Source organism: Somniosus microcephalus, chromosome 33, assembly GCF_052327205.1.
Source record: "Somniosus microcephalus isolate GS21.2 chromosome 33, FLI_Smic_1.0, whole genome shotgun sequence".
Taxonomy (NCBI): domain Eukaryota; kingdom Metazoa; phylum Chordata; class Chondrichthyes; order Squaliformes; family Somniosidae; genus Somniosus; species Somniosus microcephalus.
This window is the reverse complement of record NC_141019.1, coordinates 3,011,990-3,037,673: the sequence shown is the minus strand read 5'-3', so window position 1 is coordinate 3,037,673 and position 25,684 is coordinate 3,011,990. Positions and strand designations below refer to the sequence as shown.

The window sequence follows — 25,684 nt, the reverse complement described above, 5'->3', positions numbered from 1 at the left end:
GTGGGAGTACCTTCACCACACGGACTGCAGCGGTTCAAGAGGGCAGCTCACCACCACCTTCTCGAGGGCAATTAGGGATGGGCAATAAATGCTGGCCTTGCCAGTGACGCCCACATCCCAGGAACGAATATAAAAAAAAGCACAGGGTTGATGTGTGAATGGGCCTTGGTGCGAGTTAGGATACGGGCAGGAGAGCTTTGGGTGAGCGCAAGTTTACGGAGGGTGCAATGTGGGAGACTGGCCAGGAGAGCATTGGAATAGTCGAACCTAGAGTCCATCTCTGCCTATTATTACTGATATCATCGCTGGATAAACAGTAACTGCTTACATTTACATTCTCTTGTGCATCCCCGCCTTCACTCCACCATTAGCAGCTGTGTCTTCAGCCGTCTAGGTCTAATGCTCTAGAATTCCCTTCCTAAAACACTCCACCTCCCTCTCCTCCTTTAATGTCCTCTTTAAAAGCCACCTCTTTGACCAAGCTTTTGGTCACCTCTCCTAATCTTCTCTTCTTAGGCAGTCCCTCGGAACCGAGGATGACTTGCTTCCACACTAAAAATGAGTTCTCAGGTGACTGATGAGTCCAATGCAGGACCTACAGTCTCTGTCACAGGTGGGGCAGACGGTGGGTGGGGTGCTTGGGTTGACGTGCGCTCCCTCCGCTGTTTGCGCTTGGCTTCCGCTTGCTCCCGGCGAAGAGACTCGAGGTGTTCGGCGCCTTCCCGGATGCTTCTCCTCCACTTTGTGCGGTCTTGGGCCAGGGATTCCCAGGTGTTGGTGGGGATGTTACACTTTTTCAAGGAGGCTTTGAGGGTGTCCTTGAAGCGTTTCCTCTGCCCACCTGGGGCTCTCTTGCCGTGTCGGAGCTCCGAGTAGTGCGCTTGTTTTGGGAGTCTCGTATCGGGCATGCGGACAATGTGACCCGTCCATCGGAGCTGATCGAGCGTGGTCAAAGCTTCGATGCTGGGGGTGTTGGCCTGAGCGAGAACACTGACGTTGGTGCGCCTATCCTGCCAATGGATTTGCAGGATCTTGCGGAGGCAGCGTTGGTGGTACCTTTCCAGTGCTTTGAGGTGCCTGCTGTACATGGTCCATGTCTCTGAGGCATACAGCAGGGCGGGTATCACTGCTGCTCTGTAGACCGTGAGCTTAGTGCCGGGTTTGAGGTCCTGGTCTTCAAACACTCTCTTCCTCAGGCGACCGAATGCTGCACTGGCACACTGAAGGAGGTGTAGGACCTCTCCTAATATCTTCTTTGGCTTAACATCCATTTTTCCCTCGCACTCCTGTGAAACAGCTTGAGATATTTTTCTACATTAAAGGTGCTATATAAATACAAGTTGTTGTGTACATTTGTACTTATCCAGCCCACTCAGAATATAAAAGACCTGGATCATATCCTTTCTCAATTTTAAACTGAAACACTGAGAAAGCAATACAGAGCAAAACCTAATTATGCTCTGAAAAACTGAATCTAGTGTAAAGAAACTAGGCAATTTGAACTCAATACCAATCTTAGACTGACAATGCCATTCACAAATGCCCAACTTCTCTTGTAACTGTTAAGTGGTTTAACTGGTTGGCAATCATAAATAGAACTAAAGCCATAAATGCAAAATACTACGGATGCTGAATATCTGAAATAAAAACAGAAAATGCTGGAAATATTGAAAAGCAGTGAAGTTATGTTAAACCTGTATCGAACCTTGGTTAGACCACACTTGGAGTACTGTGCACAGTTCTGGTCTCCATATTATAAAAACGATAGAGACACTGAAGAAAGTGCTAAAAAGATTCACAAGTATGATATCAGAACTGAGAGGTTCTACCTATCAGGCTGAGGCTGTTTTCTCCAGAAGAGAGAAGACTTAGGGGTGACCTGATAGAGGTCTTCAAGATTATGAAGGGGTTTGATAGGGTAGACACAGAGAAGATGTTTCCACTTATGGGCGAGACCAGAACTAGGGGCCATAAATACAAGATAGTCACTAATAAATCCAATAGGGAATTCAGGAGAAACTTCGTTACCCAGAGAGTGGTGAGAATGTGGAACTTGTACCACAGGGAGTGGTTGAGGCGAATAGCAGAGATGCATTTAAGGGGAAGCTAGATAAACACGTGGGAGAAAGGAATAGGATAGGCTCAGTGAGTGGGCGAGAACATGGCAGATGGATTATAATGTGGATAAATGTGAAGTTATCCACTTTGGTAGAAAAAACAGAAAGGCAGAGTATTTCCTAAATGATGAAAGATTGGGGAATGCAGATGCTCAAAGGGACCTGGGTGTCCTTGTACATGAGTCATTGAAAGTGAATGTGCAGGTGCAGCAAGCCATTAGGAAGGCAAATGGTATGCTGGCTTTCATTACAAGAGGATTTGAGTACAGGAGTAAAGAAGTCTTACTCCAATTATATAGGGCCTTGGTGAGACCACACCTGGAGTACTGTGTACAATTCTGGTCTTCTTACCTAAGGAAGGGTATACTTGCCATAGAGGGAGTGCAACGAAGGTTCACGAGTGTAGCTGTAGCTACTATGACCGGAAAGCCCTGCAGCGGGTAGTCAAAACTGCCCAACGCATTACCGGCACCCGGCTACCGACCATAGAGCACATATACCAGAAACGCTGTTTACGGAGGTCACGGTCCATCATCAAAGACCCTACCCACCCCAGCCACAGTCTGTTCGCCCTCCTGCCATCTGGGAGACGCTACAGATGCATTCGCACCCGAACGACCAGATTTAGGAACAGCTTCTTTCCCAGGGCTGTCATCCTACTGAACTCCACAAATAAACTCTAAAGCCTGCACATCTGCCAATGCACTTTTTTATAGTTATGTCTATGTTAATGTATTACAAGCCAAATGTATGTTGAATGTTTAATTGTCTTAATCTAAATGTACACTCTCGGGAGCCGCAAGCCTACATTTCGTTGTACTGCACTTGTGCACTAACAATGACAATAAAAGTTGATTTGATTTTGATTTGATTTGAGATTGATTCCTGGATGACGGGACTGTCGTATGAGAAGAGATTGAGTAAACTAGGCCTGTATTCTCTTGAATTCAGAAGAATGAGAGGGGATCTCATTGAAGCATACAAAAATTATTACAGGGCTTGATAGGGTGGATGCTGGGAGAATGTTTCCCTTGGCTGGGGAGTCTAGAACCAGGGGCCACAGCCTCAGGATAAAGGGTAGGCCATTCAGGACTGAGATGAGAAGAAATTTCTTCACACAGAGGGTGGTGAATCTTTGGAATTCTCTACCCCAGAGGGCTGTGGAGGCTCAGTCATTGGGTATATTCAAAACAGAAGTCGATAGATTTCTGACTAGTAAGGGCATCAAGGGATATGGCGATAGGGCCGGTTAATGGAGTTGAGGCAGATCAGCCATGATCTTATTGAATGGTGGAGCAGGCTCAAGGGGCCGAATGCCCTACTCCTGCTCCTATTTCTTATATGTTATTTCAGATTTCCAGCATCGGCAGTATTTTGCTTTTGTAGAAGGATATGTTGATGGGGTGAGATGAAGAGGGGTGGGAGGAGGCTAGAAACATAGAAGATAGGAGCAGGAGTAGGCCATTCGGCCCCTCGAGCCTGCTCCGCCATTTAATGAGATCATGGCTGATCATCCAAATTCAGTACCCTGTCCCTGCCTTCTCCCCATATCCCTTGATCCCTTTAGCCTTAAGAAAGATATCTAACTCTTTCTTGAATATATTTAATGAATTGGCCTCTATTGCCTTCTGTGGTAGAGAATTCCACAGGTTCACCACTCTCTGGGTGAAGAAATTCCTCCTCATCTCTGTCCTAAATGGCTTACCCCTTATCCTTAGACTGTGACCCCTGGTTCTGGACTCCCCCGCCATCAGGAACATCCTTCCTGCATCCAGTCTGTCCAGTCCTGTCAGAATTTTATAAGTTTCAATGAGATCCCCTCTCATTCTTCTAAACTCCAGCGAGTACAAGCCCAATCGACCCCATCTCTCCTTATATGTCATGCTAGTGTGGCGGATGAGCTCCAGTTGGGCCGAATGGCCTGTCTACGCGCTCTAAATCCTTGCTGATACTGAGCAGATCAGGCAGCATCTGCGCAGAGGGCAACAGCCCGTGACCGTAATACAGCGTTTGGACCAACCCAACTATCCTCTCGTACGATAGCAAAATACTGCAGATGCTGGAAATCCGAAATAACAACTGAAAATGCTGGAAAAACTCAGCAGGCCAGGCAACATCCGTGGAGAGAAATTAGAGTCGACGTTTCGGGTCGAAACCCTTTTTCAAAACTGTCAACTATCCTCTCCATCAATCATAGCCCGTTGCTATGACGCCAAGAAATCCCGCCTTCCCGCTATTGGCCAATAAAACCACACGTAATCGCGACGCCCGAGCTTGAAAGGCCATTGGTTGAGCTGGCTGCCCGTCAGCCGCCGTTGCTAGGGGGCGGGGCCGTTCCTCATTTATAATTTTTCATACGTGATTTTTTTTCCCTTCTCTCGCCGGCCCCCCCCCACCACCTCTCTCCCGAATCAAAAGTTGGGACGATTTTCCCGGGGTTTGTTTTTAATATTCCGGCCGCTCGGTCCGTGCAGACTCGGGATTGATAGAGTCGCCGATGGGAGGGTCTCAGAGCGCGGCGCTTCCCGGCGGCAGGACGGAAGGATTCCACGTTCTCCGGGTACGTGTGGCTGCCGGCGGTGGGGGCCCGGGGGGAAGAGAGAGGGGCGAACGAGCTGGGGCTGAGGAACAAATCGAGCTCGGGGTTGGGGGTTGAGGCCTAGTCGGACTTCCAGCCTCTTCAAAGGGACAGCGGATTTACTTTCTATTCTCTATATATATAGATTTATTAAGTAGGTTTGTTTCCGATGAAGGCGGAGGATCGAGGAGAACGAATGTGAGAATAATTGCTCCTTGGGTCATCGTGTGGGCTGCAGATTGCCCGGGATTCTGCTTCAAGCCGGGGCCTAAATTTTAAAAAAATTGTCGTCTTTGCACAAGGAATAATTGTTCACGGAGAGCTCGCCCGCCTGGCGCCTGTCCCGGGGGCAGTTTGTTGTGGAGAGGGCTTGAAATCAATGATGGGAGCCGCTGACTTGTCCATCCTCAAATGGCTGCTTCCTCCGGCTTTGTCTCGCACAGGGGGCGACTCCAGCTTGCACTTGTCCCGTCCTCTGCAAACTTTCCAAATCTAAACCACCAAGGCTCTGATGTCCGATGTGTACCGATGTCTAATCTCTACCTATATATATTTTAATATCGGTGTCTATCTACAATATGTCTCATCAAATATCCATCACTGTAAACTTAATGTCCATATCTAATGCCTGTCTGTCGATCTATCTCTCAATATCTCTCTGTCTCCCTGCGGCCCCCCCCTCTCTGTCTCCCTGCGGCCCCCCCCTCTCTGTCTCCCTGCGGCCCCCCCCTCTCTGTCTCCCTGCGGCCCCCCCCTCTCTGTCTCCCTGCGGCCCCCCCCTCTCTGTCTCCCTGCGGCCCCCCCCCCTCTCTGTCTCCCTGCGGGCCCCCCCCTCTCTGTCTCCCTGCGGCCCCCCCCTCTCTGTCTCCCTGCGGCCCCCCCCTCTCTGTCTCCCTGCGGGCCCCCCCTCTCTGTCTCCCTGCGGGCCCCCCCCTCTCTGTCTCCCTGCGGCCCCCCCCTCTCTGTCTCCCTGCGGGCCCCCCCCTCTCTGTCTCCCTGCGGGCCCCCCCTCTCTGTCTCCCTGCGGCCCCCCCCCCTCTGTCTCCCTGCGGCCCCCCCCCTCTCTGTCTCCCTGCGGCCCCCCCCTCTCTGTCTCCCTGCGGCCCCCCCCTCTCTGTCTCCCTGCGGCCCCCCCCTCTCTGTCTCCCTGCGGCCCCCCCTCTCTGTCTCCCTGCGGCCCCCCCCTCTCTGTCTCCCTGCGGCCCCCCCCTCTCTGTCTCCCTGCGGCCCCCCCCTCTCTGTCTCCCTGCGGCCCCCCCCCTCTCTGTCTCCCTGCGGCCCCCCCCTCTCTGTCTCCCTGCGGCCCCCCCCTCTCTGTCTCCCTGCGGCCCCCCCCTCTCTGTCTCCCTGCGGCCCCCCCTCTCTGTCTCCCTGCGGCCCCCCCCTCTCTGTCTCCCTGCGGCCCCCCCCTCTCTGTCTCCCTGCGGCCCCCCCTCTCTGTCTCCCTGCGGCCCCCCCTCTCTGTCTCCCTGCGGCCCCCCCTCTCTGTCTCCCTGCGGCCCCCCCCTCTCTGTCTCCCTGCGGCCCCCCCCTCTCTGTCTCCCTGCGGCCCCCCCCTCTCTGTCTCCCTGCGGCCCCCCCCTCTCTGTCTCCCTGCGGCCCCCCCCTCTCTGTCTCCCTGCGGCCCCCCCTCTCTGTCTCCCTGCGGGCCCCCCCTCTCTGTCTCCCTGCGGCCCCCCCCTCTCTGTCTCCCTGCGGCCCCCCCCTCTCTGTCTCCCTGCGGCCCCCCCTCTCTGTCTCCCTGCGGGCCCCCCCTCTCTGTCTCCCTGCGGCCCCCCCCTCTCTGTCTCCCTGCGGCCCCCCCCCTCTCTGTCTCCCTGCGGCCCCCCCCTCTCTGTCTCCCTGCGGCCCCCCCCTCTCTGTCTCCCTGCGGCCCCCCCTCTCTGTCTCCCTGCGGCCCCCCCCTCTCTGTCTCCCTGCGGCCCCCCCCCTCTCTGTCTCCCTGCGGCCCCCCCCTCTCTGTCTCCCTGCGGCCCCCCCCTCTCTGTCTCCCTGCGGCCCCCCCCTCTCTGTCTCCCTGCGGCCCCCCCCTCTCTGTCTCCCTGCGGCCCCCCCCTCTCTGTCTCCCTGCGGCCCCCCCCTCTCTGTCTCCCTGCGGCCCCCCCCTCTCTGTCTCCCTGCGGCCCCCCCCTCTCTGTCTCCCTGCGGCCCCCCCCTCTCTGTCTCCCTGCGGCCCCCCCCTCTCTGTCTCCCTGCGGCCCCCCCCTCTCTGTCTCCCTGCGGCCCCCCCCTCTCTGTCTCCCTGCGGCCCCCCCCTCTCTGTCTCCCTGCGGCCCCCCCCTCTCTGTCTCCCTGCGGCCCCCCCCTCTCTGTCTCCCTGCGGCCCCCCCTCTCTGTCTCCCTGCGGCCCCCCCCTCTCTGTCTCCCTGCGGCCCCCCCCTCTCTGTCTCCCTGCGGCCCCCCCCTCTCTGTCTCCCTGCGGCCCCCCCCTCTCTGTCTCCCTGCGGCCCCCCCCTCTCTGTCTCCCTGCGGCCCCCCCCTCTCTGTCTCCCTGCGGCCCCCCCCTCTCTGTCTCCCTGCGGCCCCCCCCTCTCTGTCTCCCTGCGGCCCCCCCCTCTCTGTCTCCCTGCGGCCCCCCCCTCTCTGTCTCCCTGCGGCCCCCCCCTCTCTGTCTCCTGCGGCCCCCCCCTCTCTGTCTCCCTGCGGCCCCCCCCTCTCTGTCTCCCTGCGGCCCCCCCCTCTCTGTCTCCCTGCGGCCCCCCCCTCTCTGTCTCCCTGCGGCCCCCCCCTCTCTGTCTCCCTGCGGCCCCCCCCTCTCTGTCTCCCTGCGGCCCCCCCCTCTCTGTCTCCCTGCGGCCCCCCCCTCTCTGTCTCCCTGCGGCCCCCCCCTCTCTGTCTCCCTGCGGCCCCCCCTCTCTGTCTCCCTGCGGCCCCCCCCTCTCTGTCTCCCTGCGGCCCCCCCCTCTCTGTCTCCCTGCGGCCCCCCCCTCTCTGTCTCCCTGCGGCCCCCCCCCTCTCTGTCTCCCTGCGGCCCCCCCCTCTCTGTCTCCCTGCGGCCCCCCCCCTCTCTGTCTCCCTGCGGCCCCCCCCCTCTCTGTCTCCCTGCGGCCCCCCCCTCTCTGTCTCCCTGCGGCCCCCCCCCTCTCTGTCTCCCTGCGGCCCCCCCCTCTCTGTCTCCCTGCGGCCCCCCCCTCTCTGTCTCCCTGCGGCCCCCCCCTCTCTGTCTCCCTGCGGCCCCCCCCCTCTCTGTCTCCCTGCGGCCCCCCCCTCTCTGTCTCCCTGCGGCCCCCCCCTCTCTGTCTCCCTGCGGCCCCCCCCTCTCTGTCTCCCTGCGGCCCCCCCCTCTCTGTCTCCCTGCGGCCCCCCCTCTCTGTCTCCCTGCGGCCCCCCCCTCTCTGTCTCCCTGCGGCCCCCCCTCTCTGTCTCCCTGCGGCCCCCCCCTCTCTGTCTCCCTGCGGCCCCCCCCTCTCTGTCTCCCTGCGGCCCCCCCTCTCTGTCTCCCTGCGGCCCCCCCCTCTCTGTCTCCCCTGCGGCCCCCCCCCTCTCTGTCTCCCTGCGGCCCCCCCCTCTCTGTCTCCCTGCGGCCCCCCCCTCTCTGTCTCCCTGCGGCCCCCCCCTCTCTGTCTCCCTGCGGCCCCCCCCTCTCTGTCTCCCTGCGGGCCCCCCCCTCTCTGTCTCCCTGCGGGCCCCCCCCTCTCTGTCTCCCTGCGGGCCCCCCCCTCTCTGTCTCCCTGCGGGCCCCCCCCTCTCTGTCTCCCTGCGGGGCCCCCCCCTCTCTGTCTCCCTGCGGGGCCCCCCCTCTCTGTCTCCCTGCGGGGCCCCCCCTCTCTGTCTCCCTGCGGGCCCCCCCTCTCTGTCTCCCTGCGGGGCCCCCCCTCTCTGTCTCCCTGCGGGGCCCCCCTCTCTGTCTCCCTGCGGGGCCCCCCTCTCTGTCTCCCTGCGGGGCCCCCCTCTCTGTCTCCCTGCGGGCCCCCCCTCTCTGTCTCCCTGCGGGCCCCCCCTCTCTGTCTCCCTGCGGGCCCCCCCTCTCTGTCTCCCTGCGGGCCCCCCCTCTCTGTCTCCCTGCGGGCCCCCCCCCTCTCTGTCTCCCTGCGCCTTTATTAATACATATGCAATCCCCCTCTCTTTAACTCCACTCCCAAGTCATGTGTCCTATGATGGTGAGCTGTTGCTTATTGTTTTAATTTATTTTCATCCGCAAAGTAAACTCCATTGCTCAAGCCAGAATCCCACCCGCTGCTCTGTCCCCATTTAGTTTTTTTTGAGTTGGCAGAAGATAGCATCCTTTGTGGTCTGTCGCTCTCTTATACGGTGCTGCTGCCAGCGCCGGTGAGAACTTTGACTGCCAAGAAGTTCCCAGTTGCAAAATGCTAGGCTCGGCAGTGTACTGAGAGGGGTTCCTTCTTGGGTGTCTTTGATTTATGTTTTACTGTAAATATGTTTGCACAGTGCAGATGCAACTGATGGTTAATTGTGTGGCTACACATTGCAAGATACTTTACCAGCTGATGTTACCCCTTTTCATGATGGTGGTCAAATTAGCAGGTTCGTTTTGCTGCTGATCTCACTGCTGCAGAGTAGCTCATTTTAAAATGCCTCCAGTGATGCCTCTATTTTCGTCTTAAAAGATGGGAAGATCCTGACAGTGGCCCAGTTCCAGGGGAAAATACTTCTCAACCCCCTCCCCTTATCCAAAATACACTGGAGCTACAAAACTAGTATTTACATAATCATTGAATCCTACAGTACAGTAGGAGGTTCATCGTTCCTGTGCCAGCTCTTTGAAAGAGCTATCCAATCACTTCCCTTTTCCCATAACGCTGCGAAACTTTCCCTTTCAAAAATATATCCAATTCCCTTTTTAAAGTTACTACTGAATCCACTACCACTCATTTCTTCCCCCCCCCCCCCGGCCTTGTGTCCCCTCTGGTTACCTCCCCACCTGCCAGTGGAAACAGTTTCTCCTTATTTATTCGATTAAAACCCCTCATAATTGAACACCTCTATTAAACCTCCCCTTAACCTTCTCTGCTCTAAGGAGAACAATCCCAGCTTCTCCAGTCTCTCCACATCACTGAAGTCCCTCATCCCTGGTACCATTCTGGTCAATCTCCCCTTAACCTTCTCTGCTCTAAGGAGAACAATCCCAGCTTCTCCAGTCTCTCCACATCACTGAAGTCCCTCATCCCTGGTACCATTCTGGTCAATCTCCCCCTTAACCTTCTCTGCTCTAAGGAGAACAATCCCAGCTTCTCCAGTCTCTCCACATCACTGAAGTCCCTCATCCCTGGTACCATTCTGGTCAATCTCCCCCTTAACCTTCTCTGCTCTAAGGAGAACAATCCCAGCTTCGCCAGTCTCTCCACATCACTGAAGTCCCTCATCCCCTGGTACCACTCTGGTCAATCTCCTCTGCACCCTCTCCAAGGCCTTGACATCCTTCCTAGAGTTTGGTGCCCAGGATTGGATACTGTACTCTAGCTGAGGCCTAACCAGTGATTTCTAAAGGATTGACATAACTTCCTTGGTTTTGTACTTTATGCCTCAATTTATAAAGCCAAGGATCGTGTATGCTCTTTTTTAACAGCTTTATCAACTTGTTCTGCCACCTTCAAAGATTTGTGTTTAAACCCAGCTTGTTCACTAACATCCATCAGAGTTAGGGAACCTGCCATCTGGCCTATACATGACTCTAGTCCCACACTAGATTGTTAACTCTTAATGTCCTCTGGAGTGGCCTAGCTAGTCACTCCGTTGTAAAAAGCACTCATTTCCATTATTGGAGCGCCATCACCATAAGGACTGCAGCGGCTCAAGAAGGCAGTGCACCACCAACACCACTTCAGTGCAACCAGAGGTGGACAGTAACTGCAGCCGTGCTGGCATTGCCCATATGCCGAGAACAAATTAAAAAAAAAAAAAAAGTTTGTGGGAAATAAAGGGTTGGAGATACCATCAGTAGTGCATGTGTAACTGGAACTTCAATTTAATTTCTCTGTAAAATTTTAGGTTTCCTATTTTGCAGTAAAGGGCACCAAGCCACATTTTACCATGATCTGCTTTTTGTTCCGTTTAAAACTTCTAAAGGGTAACTCGGACTCGAATTGTATGAAGTTGGGTCGTAGTTGGAGATACTCTGTTGCTCCATTGCATTGATGACATTTTTAGCTTCTTAGTTTTTGCTCTTGAAGACATTGACTCTGGCTGGAGATACGGTTGCGGGGGCGCTCCCTGGCACGGTTGCGGGGGCGCTCCCTGGCACGGTTGCGGGGGCGCTTCCTGGCGGGGAATACAAGCCCAATTGACCCAATCTCTCCTCGTATGTCATTCCTGCCATCCCAGGTATTCCTCCCTTATTTTTCCTTCCCAGCTGTTACTAGATTTGCCATCTTCTCCCTTGACCCTGCCTCCCTCCTGAGCAACCAACTACCTTTCTTGGTTCAGTGCTTCCTGACTTCCTCAACCCCGCTTTCTCCAATGTTCTTGGCAGCCCCTTGAGCTCTGTCTTCCATCAAGTCCAACTCCTCCCGAGCTCTGCAGCCTGGCTCCTATATTTGATGACGTTTCACACTCCTCTCAACCCTAACCTTGCTGACCTCCACTGGCTGGCTGTCCCAGAGTCTATGGACTCTAAAATCCTTGCCCTTGTTTCAAATACTTCAGTACCTTGCTCCCTCCTACCTGTCCAATCTTTTCCCAGCATACACCCTCTGGTCGCTGTGCTTCCCTCCTCCTCTGCCAGCAATTTCAACTGCATCTTGGGATTCTGCTCATAATTTCCTCCACCATGACTCCATGCTTTCTTGCACCTTCCTGAACTTCTCTCCCTTTTCCTGCTTGGCTCGTGTGCTGTAAAGGTTGTTGCAAGGGAGTGCTGCATTTAGAGTTGCTGTCCTTCATATTAAACCGAGGCCCCATCCGCCAATTCAAGTGGATGTTTAGGATCGCGTGGCGCTTTGCAATGAAGAGCAGGGAGTTTGCCAAGTGTCTTGTCCAACATTCTTCCAACAGATCAACTGGTTGTTCAATTCAATTCAATTCAATTCAAATGCTTTATTGGCATGAAAGTTTACAGAGAACCATATTGCCAAAGCTTACATAGCAAAAAGGTACAGTTTTCCAACATTCTGTAGGTGTCAATCGATTTGACATTTGTTGGGTACATACAATATTACTTTTAAACAATATTAATTTTAAACAGTCTTTGTACTTCATTTGGTACGTTCAATATTAATTTTAAACAGTCCTCAGGTTGTGACATGTTGTTACATATTTGGCCCCAAGGTATGGTCTGTCTCCTTCTCCTAGGACTAATCTCAATTTTGACAGGTCATCCAATTCCTTGAAATCTGGGGTTGTTTGGCTTAGCTTGTTGAATAATATGTTTCTTGATGTGTTGAATTTTTCACATTTTAGGAGGAAATGCATTTCTGTTTCAACCTCGCCGGCCAGACATTGATCGCATATTCTATTCTCTCTAGGCTGGCAGGATTTCTTGTATCTGCCTTTTTCAATTTCCAGTTGGTGGTCGCTTAGTCTGTACCTGGTGAGGGTCTGTCTCTGTTTTGTGTCTCTGATGGTCGTGAGGTAGTCTGCCAGTTTATATTCTCTTTTTAGGGCCCGGTAACATTCTAATCTGCTTTGGCTTTCGGTTATTTTGTTCCAATGTTCCAGGTAGGTTTCTTTGCATTGTTTAATGATTTGGTTCACTCGGATTGGTGTTTGGACGGCTGTGTTGGTCTGGGGCTGGTCAGGGTCCGGCTGAGTACTTAGTTTCAGTAGCAGCTGACTCAGGGGACTCTTTTCTGGGTTTAGCTCTTGGGTCTGAAAGGCTTTGAAATGAAGGGTGTCTGGGGAGCTAGATTTGAGGTGATTTAGGAAGTTTAGTGCTCGTTTTTGGATGTTTATTATCAGTGGGTATCTGCCTAGTTCGGCTCTGCATGCATTTGTTGGCGTTTTCCTTTGGGTGCGAAGGATGCTTCGGCAGAATTCTGCATGTAGGGCTTCTATTGTGTGTTTTTCCCATTTAGTGTAGCTTTGGTGATTTAGCGGGCCCCATACTTCACTACCGTACAGTGCAATGGGCAGGATTATGGTGTCAAATATTTTGAGCCAGATTTTGATTGGGATTTGGATGTTGTAGAATTTTCTTTTTATTGCATATAGGGCTCTTCGTGCTTTTTCTTTTAGTGCATTCACTGCTATGCTGAAGCTCCCTGATGCTGTAATAGTTAGACCAAGGTAGGTGTAGCTCATAGTGTGTCCTATAGTGGTATCACTGAGGGTAAACTGGTATTTGTTTTCCTGACATCTGGGCCTTTTTTGAAAAATCATGATGTTGGTTTTCTTTAGATTTACTGTTAGAGCCCAATTTTGGCAGTATTTGTCGAGTAGGTCTAGCTGTTGCTGTAATCCCTGTTCTGTGGGAGACAGCAGAACCAGGTCGTCCGCATAGAACAGGGATTTCACTTCTCCATCCAGGAGACGGAGACCTGGTGACTCGCTTTGCTCCAGCATGTCTGCTAATTCATTTATGTATATGTTGAACAGGGTTGGGCTCAAATTGCAGCCCTGCCGGACGCCTCTTCTCTGGGTGAAGAAATCGGTGCGTTTGTCTCCAATTTTGACCCCGCATTTGTTTTTCAGATACATTGATTTAATAAGGTCATAGACTTTGCCCCCTATTCCACACTGAAGAAGTTTATAATAGAGCCCTTCGTGCCATATAGAGTCAAAGGCTTTCTTGAAGTCGATGAAACAGGCGAATATTTTCCCATTTTTTGTTTGGTGTATATGTTTTTCAATGAGGGTGTGAAGGGTATAGATATGGTCGGCGGTGCGGTGTTTTGGAAGGAAGCCTATTTGGTTTTTTCTGAGGATATTATGTTTGTTAAGAAAATCAAGTAATCTATTTAGAATACTGCAGAATAACTTCCCTAGACAACTGTTGACACAGATGCCGCGGTAGTTATTTGGGTCTGATTTGTTTCCACTTTTATATATGGGGGAGATTAGTCCTTGGCACCAGATATCGGGAAAACAGCCTGAGCGTAATATGATGTTGAATAGTTTGAGTATCGCACCCTGCATCTCCATATTGCTGAACTTGAGCATTTCATTTTTGATGTTGTCTGGGCCACAGGCTTTCTTTAGGTGGAGAGATTTTGTTTTTGTGGCCAGTTCTTTCCATGTGATTGGGGAGTCTAGAGGGTTTTGGTTGTCTTTAATTGTTGCTTCTAATGTGTGGAGTTTTTCTGTGACCTGATGTTGACTTGGGTTTGTTTCGTTTATTGGGATGTCTTTGTAGAGGTTTTCAAAATGTGTTCTCCAGATGTCGCCATCTTGGATTGGTAATGCTTGCAATTGTGTTGTACTCAGGTTATTCCACATTTCCCAGAATTGTTTTGGATTGGTGGAGTTTTCAATTTCTTCGAGTATTTTGTGGGTATAGTTTTGTGTTTTGTTCCTAATGGTGTGTTTATATCTTTTGAGGGTTTCATTGTATCTAGTACGTAGGTCCGGATTGTTTGGTTGGCGATGCTTTTGGTTTGATATTTTTCTCGGGTCTTTTCTGGCATTTTTGCATTCGTGGTAAAACCATTTCTTATTTTTATTTTGTCTTTTGTGACGCTTCCTCTTCTGTTTCACAAGGTCGGCTTTTACAGCTGCCTCATGGAAGATCATATTTATATCCTCTATGGCCATGTTTACACCATCTCTGGTGATCTCGTATGGGTTTTCTTTAAATTTTGATATTTTACTTGTGAGATCAGGTGACTTTAGTGCTGTGATGAATTTTTCTCCACTGTCTGGGGCCCATCTGTATGTCTGGTTTATTTTATGGAGCTTACTGGGTTCCTTTTTTGTGTCTGTAGTTTGGGCAGAAAGTTTAAGGTACATATTTATTTGGTTATGGTCTGAGAGGGGGGATTGCTGCCTGACAGTGAATGAGTTGATATCGCAGGGGTCCAGGTCAGTGATTGTATAGTCCACCACACTAGACCCAAGAGTTGAGGAGTATGTGAGTCTCCCTAGGGAGTCCCCTCTGAACCTACCGTTAACTATGTACAGGCCTAAGGCTCGGCAGAGTTGCACTACCTCCCTACCGCTTTTATTTATTTCACGATCAAGGTTGTTCCGATTTGCGATGGCTGGTGTGACATCTAAAGGGGTCTGGCCAAACACATGGTTGTTTCCCTGTGGGTCTATGAAGTCAGGTTCACAACCGGTCCTTGCATTTAGGTCCCCACATATTATCACCTTTCCTTGGGCCTGGAAATGGCTGATTTCCATGTGGAGAGTATCAAATAACTCCTCTTCGAAATATGGCGATTCTATTGGAGGTATGTAGATCGCACATAAGTCAACATTTTTTTTGCTATTCCTATATTTTTATCTAGTTTTAGCCATACGTGTGATTTTCCCTGTTTTACCGGTGAGATGTGTTTGTCCAGTTCTCCCTTATACCACACCAATATTCCCCCGGAGGTTCTGCCCTTGCGTGTTTTAGTGTTCTTTACTGAGGGCACAATGATTTCATGGTACATTGGAGGACAGTGGGTCGGCACGTCCTTTTGGCACCATGTTTCTGTTAACACAATTATATCAATGTCTTTTATAGCTTTTAGGAATTCAGGGTCTGTACTCTTCATCCCAAAAGTTGAGGAGCGGAGGCCCTGGATATTCCAGCAGCTTATGTGGAAAGAACGCATTTATATAGTTCAAAAAAACGAAATAAAATGGACCTATTTTGTGGGATGAGTGTGGAAACACTATTTTCTATAATGCTAAATGATGATTTAGTATAAATTTCATGAGGCATGCACATATATCTATCTAATAATAGTAATAATACTGATAAGATAACAATAATGATAAATAACAATATTAATAATTTCTCCGGCTTTCTATCAGGCTGTTCAGCATCATCATGATCTTTCTCAGTTCTTGGTCTACAGTCTGTGGTCTAGAGGGGGTTCTTGGGTCAGGTATAAAAGCACGGTTCTGTTGTTGGTTTTGTAAAGGGGGGTGGGGGACATTGGTGGTCCTGTTTGGGCTCCCAATGGTAGAGGGGGTGGGAGGACTGCGTCTTTTGGCAGTGTTTGAGGTTTCTTGCGAAGACCCACATCCGCTGTTTGAGTAGATGTATTTCGTCATAGAGGTCCCTTGTGTTGATGTTTGGATGATGGGCCAGGGAGACGTTGGGGAGGACAGAACATCTCGTGTCGATCTCCCTGTTGGTGTTGTGGATTATATAGGCTGGGGTGTCCTTTCTGGGCAGTAGTGTGGAGATCACGATCCGCGCCTCGGGGAATTCCCTGCTGGCCTTTTCCGCCATCCTGCTCACCGCCCTAGCAGTGCCTTCCTGTAGGGTGCGTAGGTCGTTCGTGCCTGTGTGGATCACAATCCATTTGGGGCTTCCAAGGGATTCTTTGTTCAGGATCTTCATTGCTTGGTCTGTGTTGCTGCACCATTTTTTCAGGACTTGATGGTCTGGGAACAGCCTCTGGGGGTCCAGAAACTTTCCGTTGGAGTCGGTCAGCAGGACCGCCTGAGGGGCTGGTTTTTCAGACTGGGTAACAGTAGTCTGGGTAGGACTCGTCTGGTGGCTGGTTGTTGGCTGGGTTTCTGGGATATGTTGTGTGGCAGGAGCGGGGTTTGGGGCTTTCGGTGTGTCCTCGTTTGGGGGGGTATCTGTCGGTTTTTGTGTTCCTGTGTGTGAGGACTGGGTAGTAGTAGTCTGGGCATGACTCGACTGAGGGCTGGTTGGAGCGGGGTTTGTGGCTTTCGGTGTGTCTTCGTGTGGGGTGGCATCCGGCGGGTTCTGTGTCCTTGTGTGTGTTGTTTTTGTGTCCTCAGGTTTTTGGACCTTAAGAGGTTTGTGTTGCCTGCTGAGCCTTTCTACGGTCTGCTTTGTTTTGTTTAGTTGAGTACGGAGTTCTTTGATCTCATTTCTTTGCTCCTCTATGGTCTTTCTCATCTTGTGGATGGTGGACTCGTGTTCCGTTTTTAGCTGTTTGAATTCCTCCATCAAATTCTTGGCCAGTGTTTCTCTGTATTCGTTGAAATCAAGTTCTAGTTTGGCCAGATTCTCTTTCATCATTTTGTTTTCGTTGAGAGGTGTGGGGGGGGTGGAGATGGACAGGGAGGTGTTTTTCTCTGCTGGACTCTCTTCTTCTTCCTCCGCTTGGCTCTCATCATCCTCTGTTCGACTCTCTTTTGCTTCCTGTCCATTGGTCCTCTTTGTGTCTGCCTTAGTTTTCAACTGGGGGAATTCCTTTTCGAAGGAGTCCAGATTTTCTACATTCCCCTGTATCATGTTAATCTCATTGCTAACTGTTGGCCATTGTCGGTGCAGAATGGCCACCGCATTTGCCAACATAGGTTATTGCACTTCAATTGTAATTCATTTTGTGAAGTGCTTTGGCGATATTTTAATTACTTCATAAAGTGCTATGTAAATGCAAATATATGTTGAACTGATACAATTGTACACTTAATTGAGGCACTGTGGGTGGGAGCATGCAGGGGAAAGTTTCCTGTTGGAATATTGTGACCTCCTGCTGCAGCACAATGGAGTCATTGTGGCGAGTGGACAGGGATCGTCAGATGGTGGCGGGCAGAAATAATTTACACATGCTTGTTCAGGAGGATGTGTAACCTTTTTAATAGAACTTCAAGAGTTGAATCTTAAGATGAATAAAACATCTTTTTGGAAAGATGAGCAAGTCAGTGGAAGTGCAACAGGCTCCATCTGATCCAGTGGAGCAAGGAACGGCATCAGACTGGATGTGGCGTGTGGCTTGACGACAGACTGGAGGTGGAGAGTTAAACTCGCCAAAGCTGGGAAGTTGCTTTGTTTCCTAGATGTCCTGAGCTGGGAAGTAACACGTCCCAGGCTCGATGCCAAGTGGAATTTTCCTGTGGGGATTTGATTCCCTCTTGTTGGGATAGGGAGAAAGAAGAAAATACTTTGTCTAAAGTACTCGTCTCCTCCCCCTGCCCCCCCCTTTTTAAAAAAAACACAAAAAAAAAACAAAAACCCATTTGATTCTCATCTTACCTATCTGAGAGCCCTGGAATGTTGGGATTCTGAGCTAGTTAAGTAAAAAGCAGCATTCCTCTCTCTTTCTATTGTAATACCATAGCACCATTATTCGTTTATGCCCACTAGAGAGGGCAGACGAGTCCTGTCCGAAAGACAGCTCCTCCGACAATGCAGCACTCCTTCAGTACCGCAGTGGAAGTGCCTGTCTGGATTTTGTGCTCAAGCCCCTGGAGTGGGACTGTGAACCCACAACCTACTGACTCCGAGACAAGAGTGCTGCCCACTGAGCCGTGGCTGACGGAGATCGATAGATTTTTGGATATTAAGGGATTCGAGGGATATGGGGATAGTGCAGGAAAGTGAAGATGAGGTCGAAGATCAGCCATGATCTTATTGAATGGCGGAGCAGGCTCGAGGGGCTGAATGGCCGACGACTCCTATTTCTTATGTTCTCCTGGTCTTCGACTGTGATTCAGACGTTCCACTGAGTCAAGGTTGAATTGGGAGTGCTGAGATCCGATTGTGTCTCTTGAGTCTATTTTCCAAATGTATCATGAGCTGGCAGGGTGTCAGCCGTGGCTCAGTGGGCAGCACTCTCGCCCTGAGTCAGATGGTTGTGGGTTCAAGTCCCACTCCAGAGACTTGAGCACAGAAATCCAGGGAGTACTGCACTGTCGGAGGGGGACAATATTTATCCCTCGACCATCATTACAAAAAAAAATGATCTGGTCATTATCTCATTGCTGTCTGTGGGATCTTGCTGTGTGCAAATTGGCTGCTGTGTTTCCTACATTGCAACAGTTCAGAAAGTCCTTCATTGGCTGCAAAGCACTTTTGGGATGTCCTCATGAAAGGCTTTTTATAAATCCAAGCCTTTCCTTTCCCTCGCGCCTTTCTACCGAGGAACGTGGGTTGTTTCTCCACTTGGGTAGAAGGCATGGCTGTTTTCTTTGTTGCACAGAAGTGAACAGTCACCCATGCTTAAGGACTGACTGGAGAAATGTGGGTCTTTCAGCCTTGAAAACAGTGACTGTGATATGTACTGGTGTTTTTGTACTTGTGCTTGATACCGCATCCTGTTTTGGGATAGTGGTGTTTATGCACCTGCTCTCTCTCTTTTACATCCAGATTAGGGAGCCAGTAGGCATGCTGGGCTCTGCTTTTATACAGACCTCCACAGAGAGCAAAGGCACGGGACTGGCTCTCCACATTTACATAACTAAAACCGGATCACTTGTCTCGACAGCTAAATTATTGACCCATGTTTTAGTGAGTGGGCTACAGTGTATAGTGGTGCCTGTTCGGGAAACCCGGGCTCATCTACACTGGCGTGCAGCCAAGGGGGACTTGCATATCGGTAGCCGGCTGTACTACTGTAGTGTGAAGTTGGCGGTAAATCTGGAACACCTGGAATCATTTAAGAAATGGTTGGTGCTGTGATTGGGGAGGGAGGGGGTAACACTCAGATTTTCCTGGATGGTTTATCAAGTGGCAGGTAACATTCGCAAATCTTTATCTCTTCATCTTGTAAGTGAATTCTGTTGTATTCCTTGTCGTGCAGTAGTTTTGTATTTCATAAAATGGACCAAAAATTGTTTTACATAGGAACAGGAGGAGGCCATTAAGCCCCTCGAGCCTGTTCCACCATTCAATGAGATCATGGCTAATCTGGATCTTGACTCCATCTAACTGTCTTGGTTCTGTAACCCTTAAGATTTTTATTAGGCAAGGGTATTATCAATCTCAGTTTTGAAATTTTTAATTGATCCCCAGCCTCAACAGTTGTGAACAGCTTTTTGGGGGGGAGAGTTTGAGATTTCCACCACCCTTTGTGATTCCTGACATCACACCTGAACGGCCTGGCTCTAATTTTAAGGTTATGCCCCCTTGTTCTGGACTCTTTTTCCCCCCCCCCCCCCCCCCACCAGAGGAAATAGTTTCTCTCGATCTACCCGATCAACTCCTTTAATCATCTTAAACGCCTCAATTAGCTCACCCCTTAATCTTCTATACTCAAGGGAATACAAGCCTAATCTATGCAACCTGTCCTCATAATTTAACCTTTTTAGCCCCGGTATCATTCTGTTTTGCAAATTAAAAGTATTAGTGAGTTCCCCTTGGAATGATCTAATCTGGAGTGTTAGTATATAAATACTGAGAGGAGGCAGCAGAGGGAACTCTGGTCTGCATTAACTGAACCTTTGATCTGGTTACAAAAAGACCTTGTTGCACATGGGCCCTATACATGAATCTGCCTTCAGTACCAAAGCATTGCAGTGCAGCAGTCTGTTAATCCTGTACTACACAAGGAAGAGAGTGTTTGAAGACCAGGACCTCAAACCCGGCACTAAGCTCATGGTCTACAGGGCAGCAGTGATACCTGCCCTGCTGTATGCCTCCGAGACATGGACCATGTACAGCAGGCACCTCAAAGCACTGGAGAGGTACCACCAACGCTGCCTCCGCAAGATCCTGCAAGTCCATTGGCAGGATAGGCGCACCAACGTCAGTGTTCTTACTCAGGCCAACATCCCCAGCATCGAAGCTCCGATGGACGGGTCACATTGTCCGCATGCCCGATACGAGACTCCCAAAACAAGCGCTCTACTCGGAGCTCCGGCACGGCAAGAGAGCCCCAGGTGGGCAGAGGAAACGCTTCAAGGACACCCTCAAAGCCTCCTTGAAAAAGTGCAACATCCCCACCGACACCTGGGAATCCCTGGCCCAAGACCGCACAAAGTGGAGGAGAAACATCCGGGAAGGCGCCGAACACCTCGAGTCTCTTCGCCGGGAGCAAGCGGAAGCCAAGCTCAAGTCAACCCAAGCACCCCACCCACCCGCCCCTTCAACCACCGTCTGCCCCACCTGTGACAGAGACTCTAGGTCCCGCATTGGACTCATCAGCCACCTGCGAGCTCATTTTTAATGTGGAAGCAAGTCATCCTCAGTTCCGAGGGACTGCCTAAGAAGAAGACGACCCATTTTATAAGCGCTCTGACACTGATGTTCCATTATTTGGCAATGGACACTTGCCTATGTTGCTGGTAATTCTGTGCTTGAAGAATGGACTTCAAAGTCATGATGATTAAAACTGTGTCTTTATTTCCTTGTAGAACTTGACTGGCCCATGCCGTCAGGGATTCCTCCCAGTTAGGAAGCTGCTGCAACAATGTTTTATTCACCTATGGGACCTGGGCGTCGCTGGCAAGGCCCAGCATTTATTGCCCATCCCTAATTGCCCTTGAGAAGGTGGTGGTGAGCCGCCTTCTTGAACCGCTGCAGTCCGTGTGGTGAAGGTACTCCCACAGCGCTGTTAGGGAGGGAGTTCCAGGATTTTGACCCAGCGACGATGAAGGATCAGCGATATATTTCCAAGTCAGGATGGTGTGTGACTTGCAGGTGATGGTGTTCCCATGCGCCTGCTGCCCTTATCCTTCGAGGTGGAAGAGGTCGCGGGTTTGGGAGGTGCTGCCGAAGAAGCTTTGGCGAGTTGCTGCAGTGCATCTTGTAGATGGTACACACTGCAGCCACGGTACGCCGGTGGTGGAGGGAGTGAATGTTTAAGGTGGTGGATGGGGTGCCAATCAAGCAGGCTGCTTTGTCCTGGATGGTGTCGAGCTTCTTGAGTGTTGTTGGAGCTGCACTCATCCAGGCAAGTGGAGAGTATTCCATCACACTCCTGACTTGTGCCTTGTAGGTGGTGGAAAGGCTTTGGGGAGTCAGGAGGTGAGACACTCGTCACAGAATACCTAGGACTCTATCAGCAAACCGCTGATTCCATGGAGCACTGCATGTTCATTCCATGGAGTTACTCTTTTCATGATTGAGTTTGTGTGACACATCCACCTTAATTCATGGGCTTAGATGCAAGATTGATCAAGTCTCGTTCAGTGACTGATCTTGTGCTTTGGTGCTAAACTTCAGAGCAGGTCGAGTCTTCTGGGACCTTTAATCATTTTTGTATGGATGTGAAACCAGGGCTGAAAAGATTCCACTTGCCAACTGTCCTGAGACAAGTTGCCTTCCAGTTCTGGCGAGGCTGGAAGACAAATGAATTTGCCAGCCTGTAAGTATCATCGTAGCAATTTTTCCTCGTTCTCTGATCCATCATGTGTTTTTCCTTTTGAGCTTTGGCACTGCGACCGCTTATTTTTATTTTGCTGTACTATAGTCTCCTGCTTTCCCAAGCTGAGAGAATGGGCAGGCCCAGCTTGATGTTTGCTGCTCTTGTGCTGTCCGGGGAAACCGATTGTAGTGGGCCTGCATCCCGCTGAAGGCTGGGCTGCACTGAGCAGTCCCTTAACTCCTTGCACAACGCATTGCAATGTGGCGAGAGGTCCAACACCCAGAGATACGCTGCATTCTCGCACATGTGCCATTATGGAGCACTGGTAGTCTGCATTGCATTGAGTACCAGTATCATCTGCAGTGGGGACCTTTGTTCTGCAAGTTGTAGGTAGGGCTGTACGTCTTTTTTTCATGAACTGTTTGGTTTTAGGAGACCTTTTGTGGGACTTCACAGATTCGCACACTAAAGTGTCTGGTGCTTTCTAGGAACCTGGCACGAGCTGTTTTGGACTGGTCAATGTTCATGTAACTGGCAAGTGGGTTTATGTGAACTGTTTTACTGTGTAACACTGGTGTTCACGTCGCAAGGCAGTTCCTATAAACAGTCTCATGAACTGAAACCATCTATTTCTATGGGACTAAAGATTGCTCCTAAATTATGGCACAGTGCACTGGAGGTGTGGGATGCACGCCATGTTCTTCTGTCTATACCGAAAGGTGGTAACTATCACACCAATAGACCATTATGTTCAGGCTAGAACTAATTTATTTATTTATTTATAAGATGATAAAGCAAGTTATGGTGCAAATACCTGGAAAACAATAAATGAGACCAATCCCAATCCCCCAGGGGTTAAACTCGCTTCAGAACATTCAATGAATAGAATTGAAAAGGAGAGAAATTATGTTAAACTTGTATCGAACCTTGGTTAGACCACACTTGGAGTACTGTGCACAGTTCTGGTCTCCATATTATAAAAAGGATATACAGGAACTTTCTGGTATCCGGCACCGATGGGACCGAGCTGTTGCCGTCCCATCAAAACTGCCGGACAAACCAGCGCTAATGTTGAAACAGTCGGCTGCAGCTTAAAAGCGTCTCTAGCTGAAGCTGTTGCTTAGCTACAGACCTTGCAGAGCCTGACTGGGGAAAGAAAAAGCAACGAGAAGTAAAAAAACTTATAGGAAACGGCTCCTGAAATTTGCTGGTAGATAGAGCTTTCCAGACTTTTAACCTCCCAATAAACCAAAGTATCCTGTAGAGGCACTGGAGACAGTGCAAAAAAAATAAAATAAAAGATTTACACGGATGATACCAGACCTGAGAGGGTGCAACTATTAGGAAAAATTGAACAGGCTGGGGCACTGTTCTCTAGAAAAGAGAAGACTGAGGGGTGACGATGGAAGTATTTCAGATTATGAAAGGGTTCGATAGGGTAGACGTAGAGAAGATGTGCCCACTTGTGGGGGGAGTTTAAAACTAGGGGCCATCAATATAAGATAGTCACCAAGAAATCCAATAGGGAATTCAGGAGAAACTTCTTTACCCAGAGAGTGGTGAGAATGTGGAACTCGCTACCACAGGGAGTGGTTGAGGTGAATAGCAGAGATACATTTAAGGGGGAAGCTGGATAAACACCTGAGGGAGAAAGGAATAGAAGGATATGTTGATAGGGTGAGATGAAGTGGAAGGCTCGTGTGGAGCATCAGTATAGACTGTTGGGCTGAATGGTCTGTTTCTATGCTATAAATTCTATGTAACATTAGAAGAACTGGCCTTTCGTAGACCTTCTGATGCAAAGTTATACATGGGTGAGATGCAGTTTATGCCCAACTGTCAATTGGACCAAAGTGGAACTGAACTCTGGTTGAGCAGCTACAGCAGTGCCTTTGTGCCAAAAAATCTTAATTTCTCAAGTGTTGATAGCTCAGTGTTAACTATCTAACTTGACAACTGGTAGGTCTGTGCCCAGAAAATGAGTCTTGTGCGGAAGTGCGGGTGTTTAAATTTTCGATCTGGTTAAGACCTCCCGTTGCAGCAGGCACGAGCTGCTTTAATGTTCTGTTCAGTGAGATGCTGGGCTCTCCCGCTCTCTGCGTGTCTTGCACTGCAGGCTGCGGCCCCAGAGTATACTTGCTAGATTTGCCGCCAGGAAGATCTGCCTTCCTGGGAGTTAGTGGGCCCAGCACCCGACTAAACCCAAGAGAAGCTCGAACGTCGGGAGCTGCTTATGTGCATTTGAACTTTCTAGCCTTCACCATCGCTGGGTCACAATCCTGGAACTCCCTCCCTAACAGCACGGTGGGAGCACCTTCACCACACGGACTGCAGCGGTTCAAGAAGGCGGCTCACCACCACCTTCTCAAGGGCAGTTAGGGATGGGCAATAAATGCTGGCCTTGCCAGCGGCGCCCACATCCCAGGAATGAAATTTTTAAAAACGCTGTCTGGTCTCTGCAGGCCTATGGAGACCAATAGCTGACCTGAAATGTGAATGAGGCAGAGTGGCGCATGGAGGATGTTCTTGAGACAGGAATTAAAAAGGAAATGTGCTGCTTATTTAAATCCACATCTTCAACTGCAAAGCTGAAAGAAAGCCGGTCAGTACTTAATGTGATGAAGTGTTTTATTTTTCTTTGAACAGGTACAGGAGAACTCCCCGGGATACTGGGCCGGTCTGGAACCATTCTTTGATTTTATCATTTCAGCCGGTGACACGAGGCTGGTGAGTTTACGTGCTTGACGCTTTCACGTCCGTCACCTGTCTGTGGTGATTTACACTTGAAGCCCTTCTGTATCAGTGGTGATGCTTACTGGCATTAAAATAGTCACCTCAGTTTTGGCTCTAGAAAGGGGAAAACTTCTATAAGAAGGTTTATACACGCACTCTTCCTGTCAATCACTGCTTTCTGCTGCACCTTTTTTTGTTTTGCCATATGCTTTTCTGTCAGGATTAAATTTACCCATTCATTTCCTTGGCGCCTCAGTTCTCCAAGCTAGGTAGCACTGTTGCTTGTCGATTTGCTGCGACCTTCCCGATGTGTCATCAAGGTAAGGAGCGCTGTTCTATTATTTCCACATCACCAACTACCTCGGAGACGCACAAATCAAGCCACACGCCTGATTCTGGTTGCCGTCTCTTCCGACTGCTGCTTCCGTGACCGGATCTCTGCCTGCCTTAACCTCTCGACCCAACCTCAAAACTGCTACCTCCTCCTCCTTTACGCCACTGTCCCGAGTGCTAAAAGCTGCATTCCCGGCTCTGGCTGATTTTAAAGATGTGACGAGTGTCTGGCTCAGTCCTACGAGAGCCAGTGGTACTGTATTTAAAATCAGTCCTCTCGGCCAGTGTAGGGTGGCAGGGTGAGGATTACTTGAGGGTTTCCCCTGAGTATCACTCTTGTACAGGTGGGCTGAGTGTTTAGCTTGCTTGCAACCAGAACAATTGGTGGCTGCCTATGTACTTCCAGCAGTTTGGGGCAGGGGGAGGAGAGAGGAAATACCTTTTTTATTGAGGTAGTACTGCAGACTGCTAGAAGCACCATTGGCACCTCCCCTACAGCACTATAATACAAATAGACTATTCATTCCTGTTGCGTTTCCGCTTCAATGTGCCAGAACTGCAACATAATCAGGTTGCTCTTCTATATGTTCAGTGCCGTTTTGAGTAGCTTGACTGTCAAAATCTCGCTGCCCAATTTGTGAGGCATCTGATACAAAACTTGGCATTATGGAGTTCTAATTTCCCACGGCACATTCCCTCTGGGAATTTGTTTCACAATGCTGCAATAGAGCGAGGAGGAGAATCGGCAGTGTTCTTCCTGTCGTGTTTGGCATGCATGGTTGCATTGCTATAGAAAACCGCATTTAACACTGATGAAAGCGTCCTGAGGCGACAATGAAGTGTTGAGCTTGGCTTACAGAGGGATTCTG

General features: G+C 50.3%; 1 protein-coding gene across 1 annotated transcript in view; it reads left to right on the top strand.

Annotated features, from left to right (window-relative positions):
* The first annotated feature begins 4,479 nt into the window (after positions 1-4,479).
* Positions 4,480-25,684, top strand: part of LOC147096932 (Golgi reassembly-stacking protein 2-like) — a 47,119-nt gene continuing 25,914 nt past the window's right edge. The window contains exons 1-2 of the mRNA XM_085972513.1: positions 4,480-4,677; positions 24,396-24,476. Of these exons, the coding sequence (XP_085828639.1) occupies positions 4,615-4,677; positions 24,396-24,476 (144 nt within the window). The 5' untranslated portion in view covers positions 4,480-4,614. The remainder of the gene's footprint in view (positions 4,678-24,395; positions 24,477-25,684) is intronic.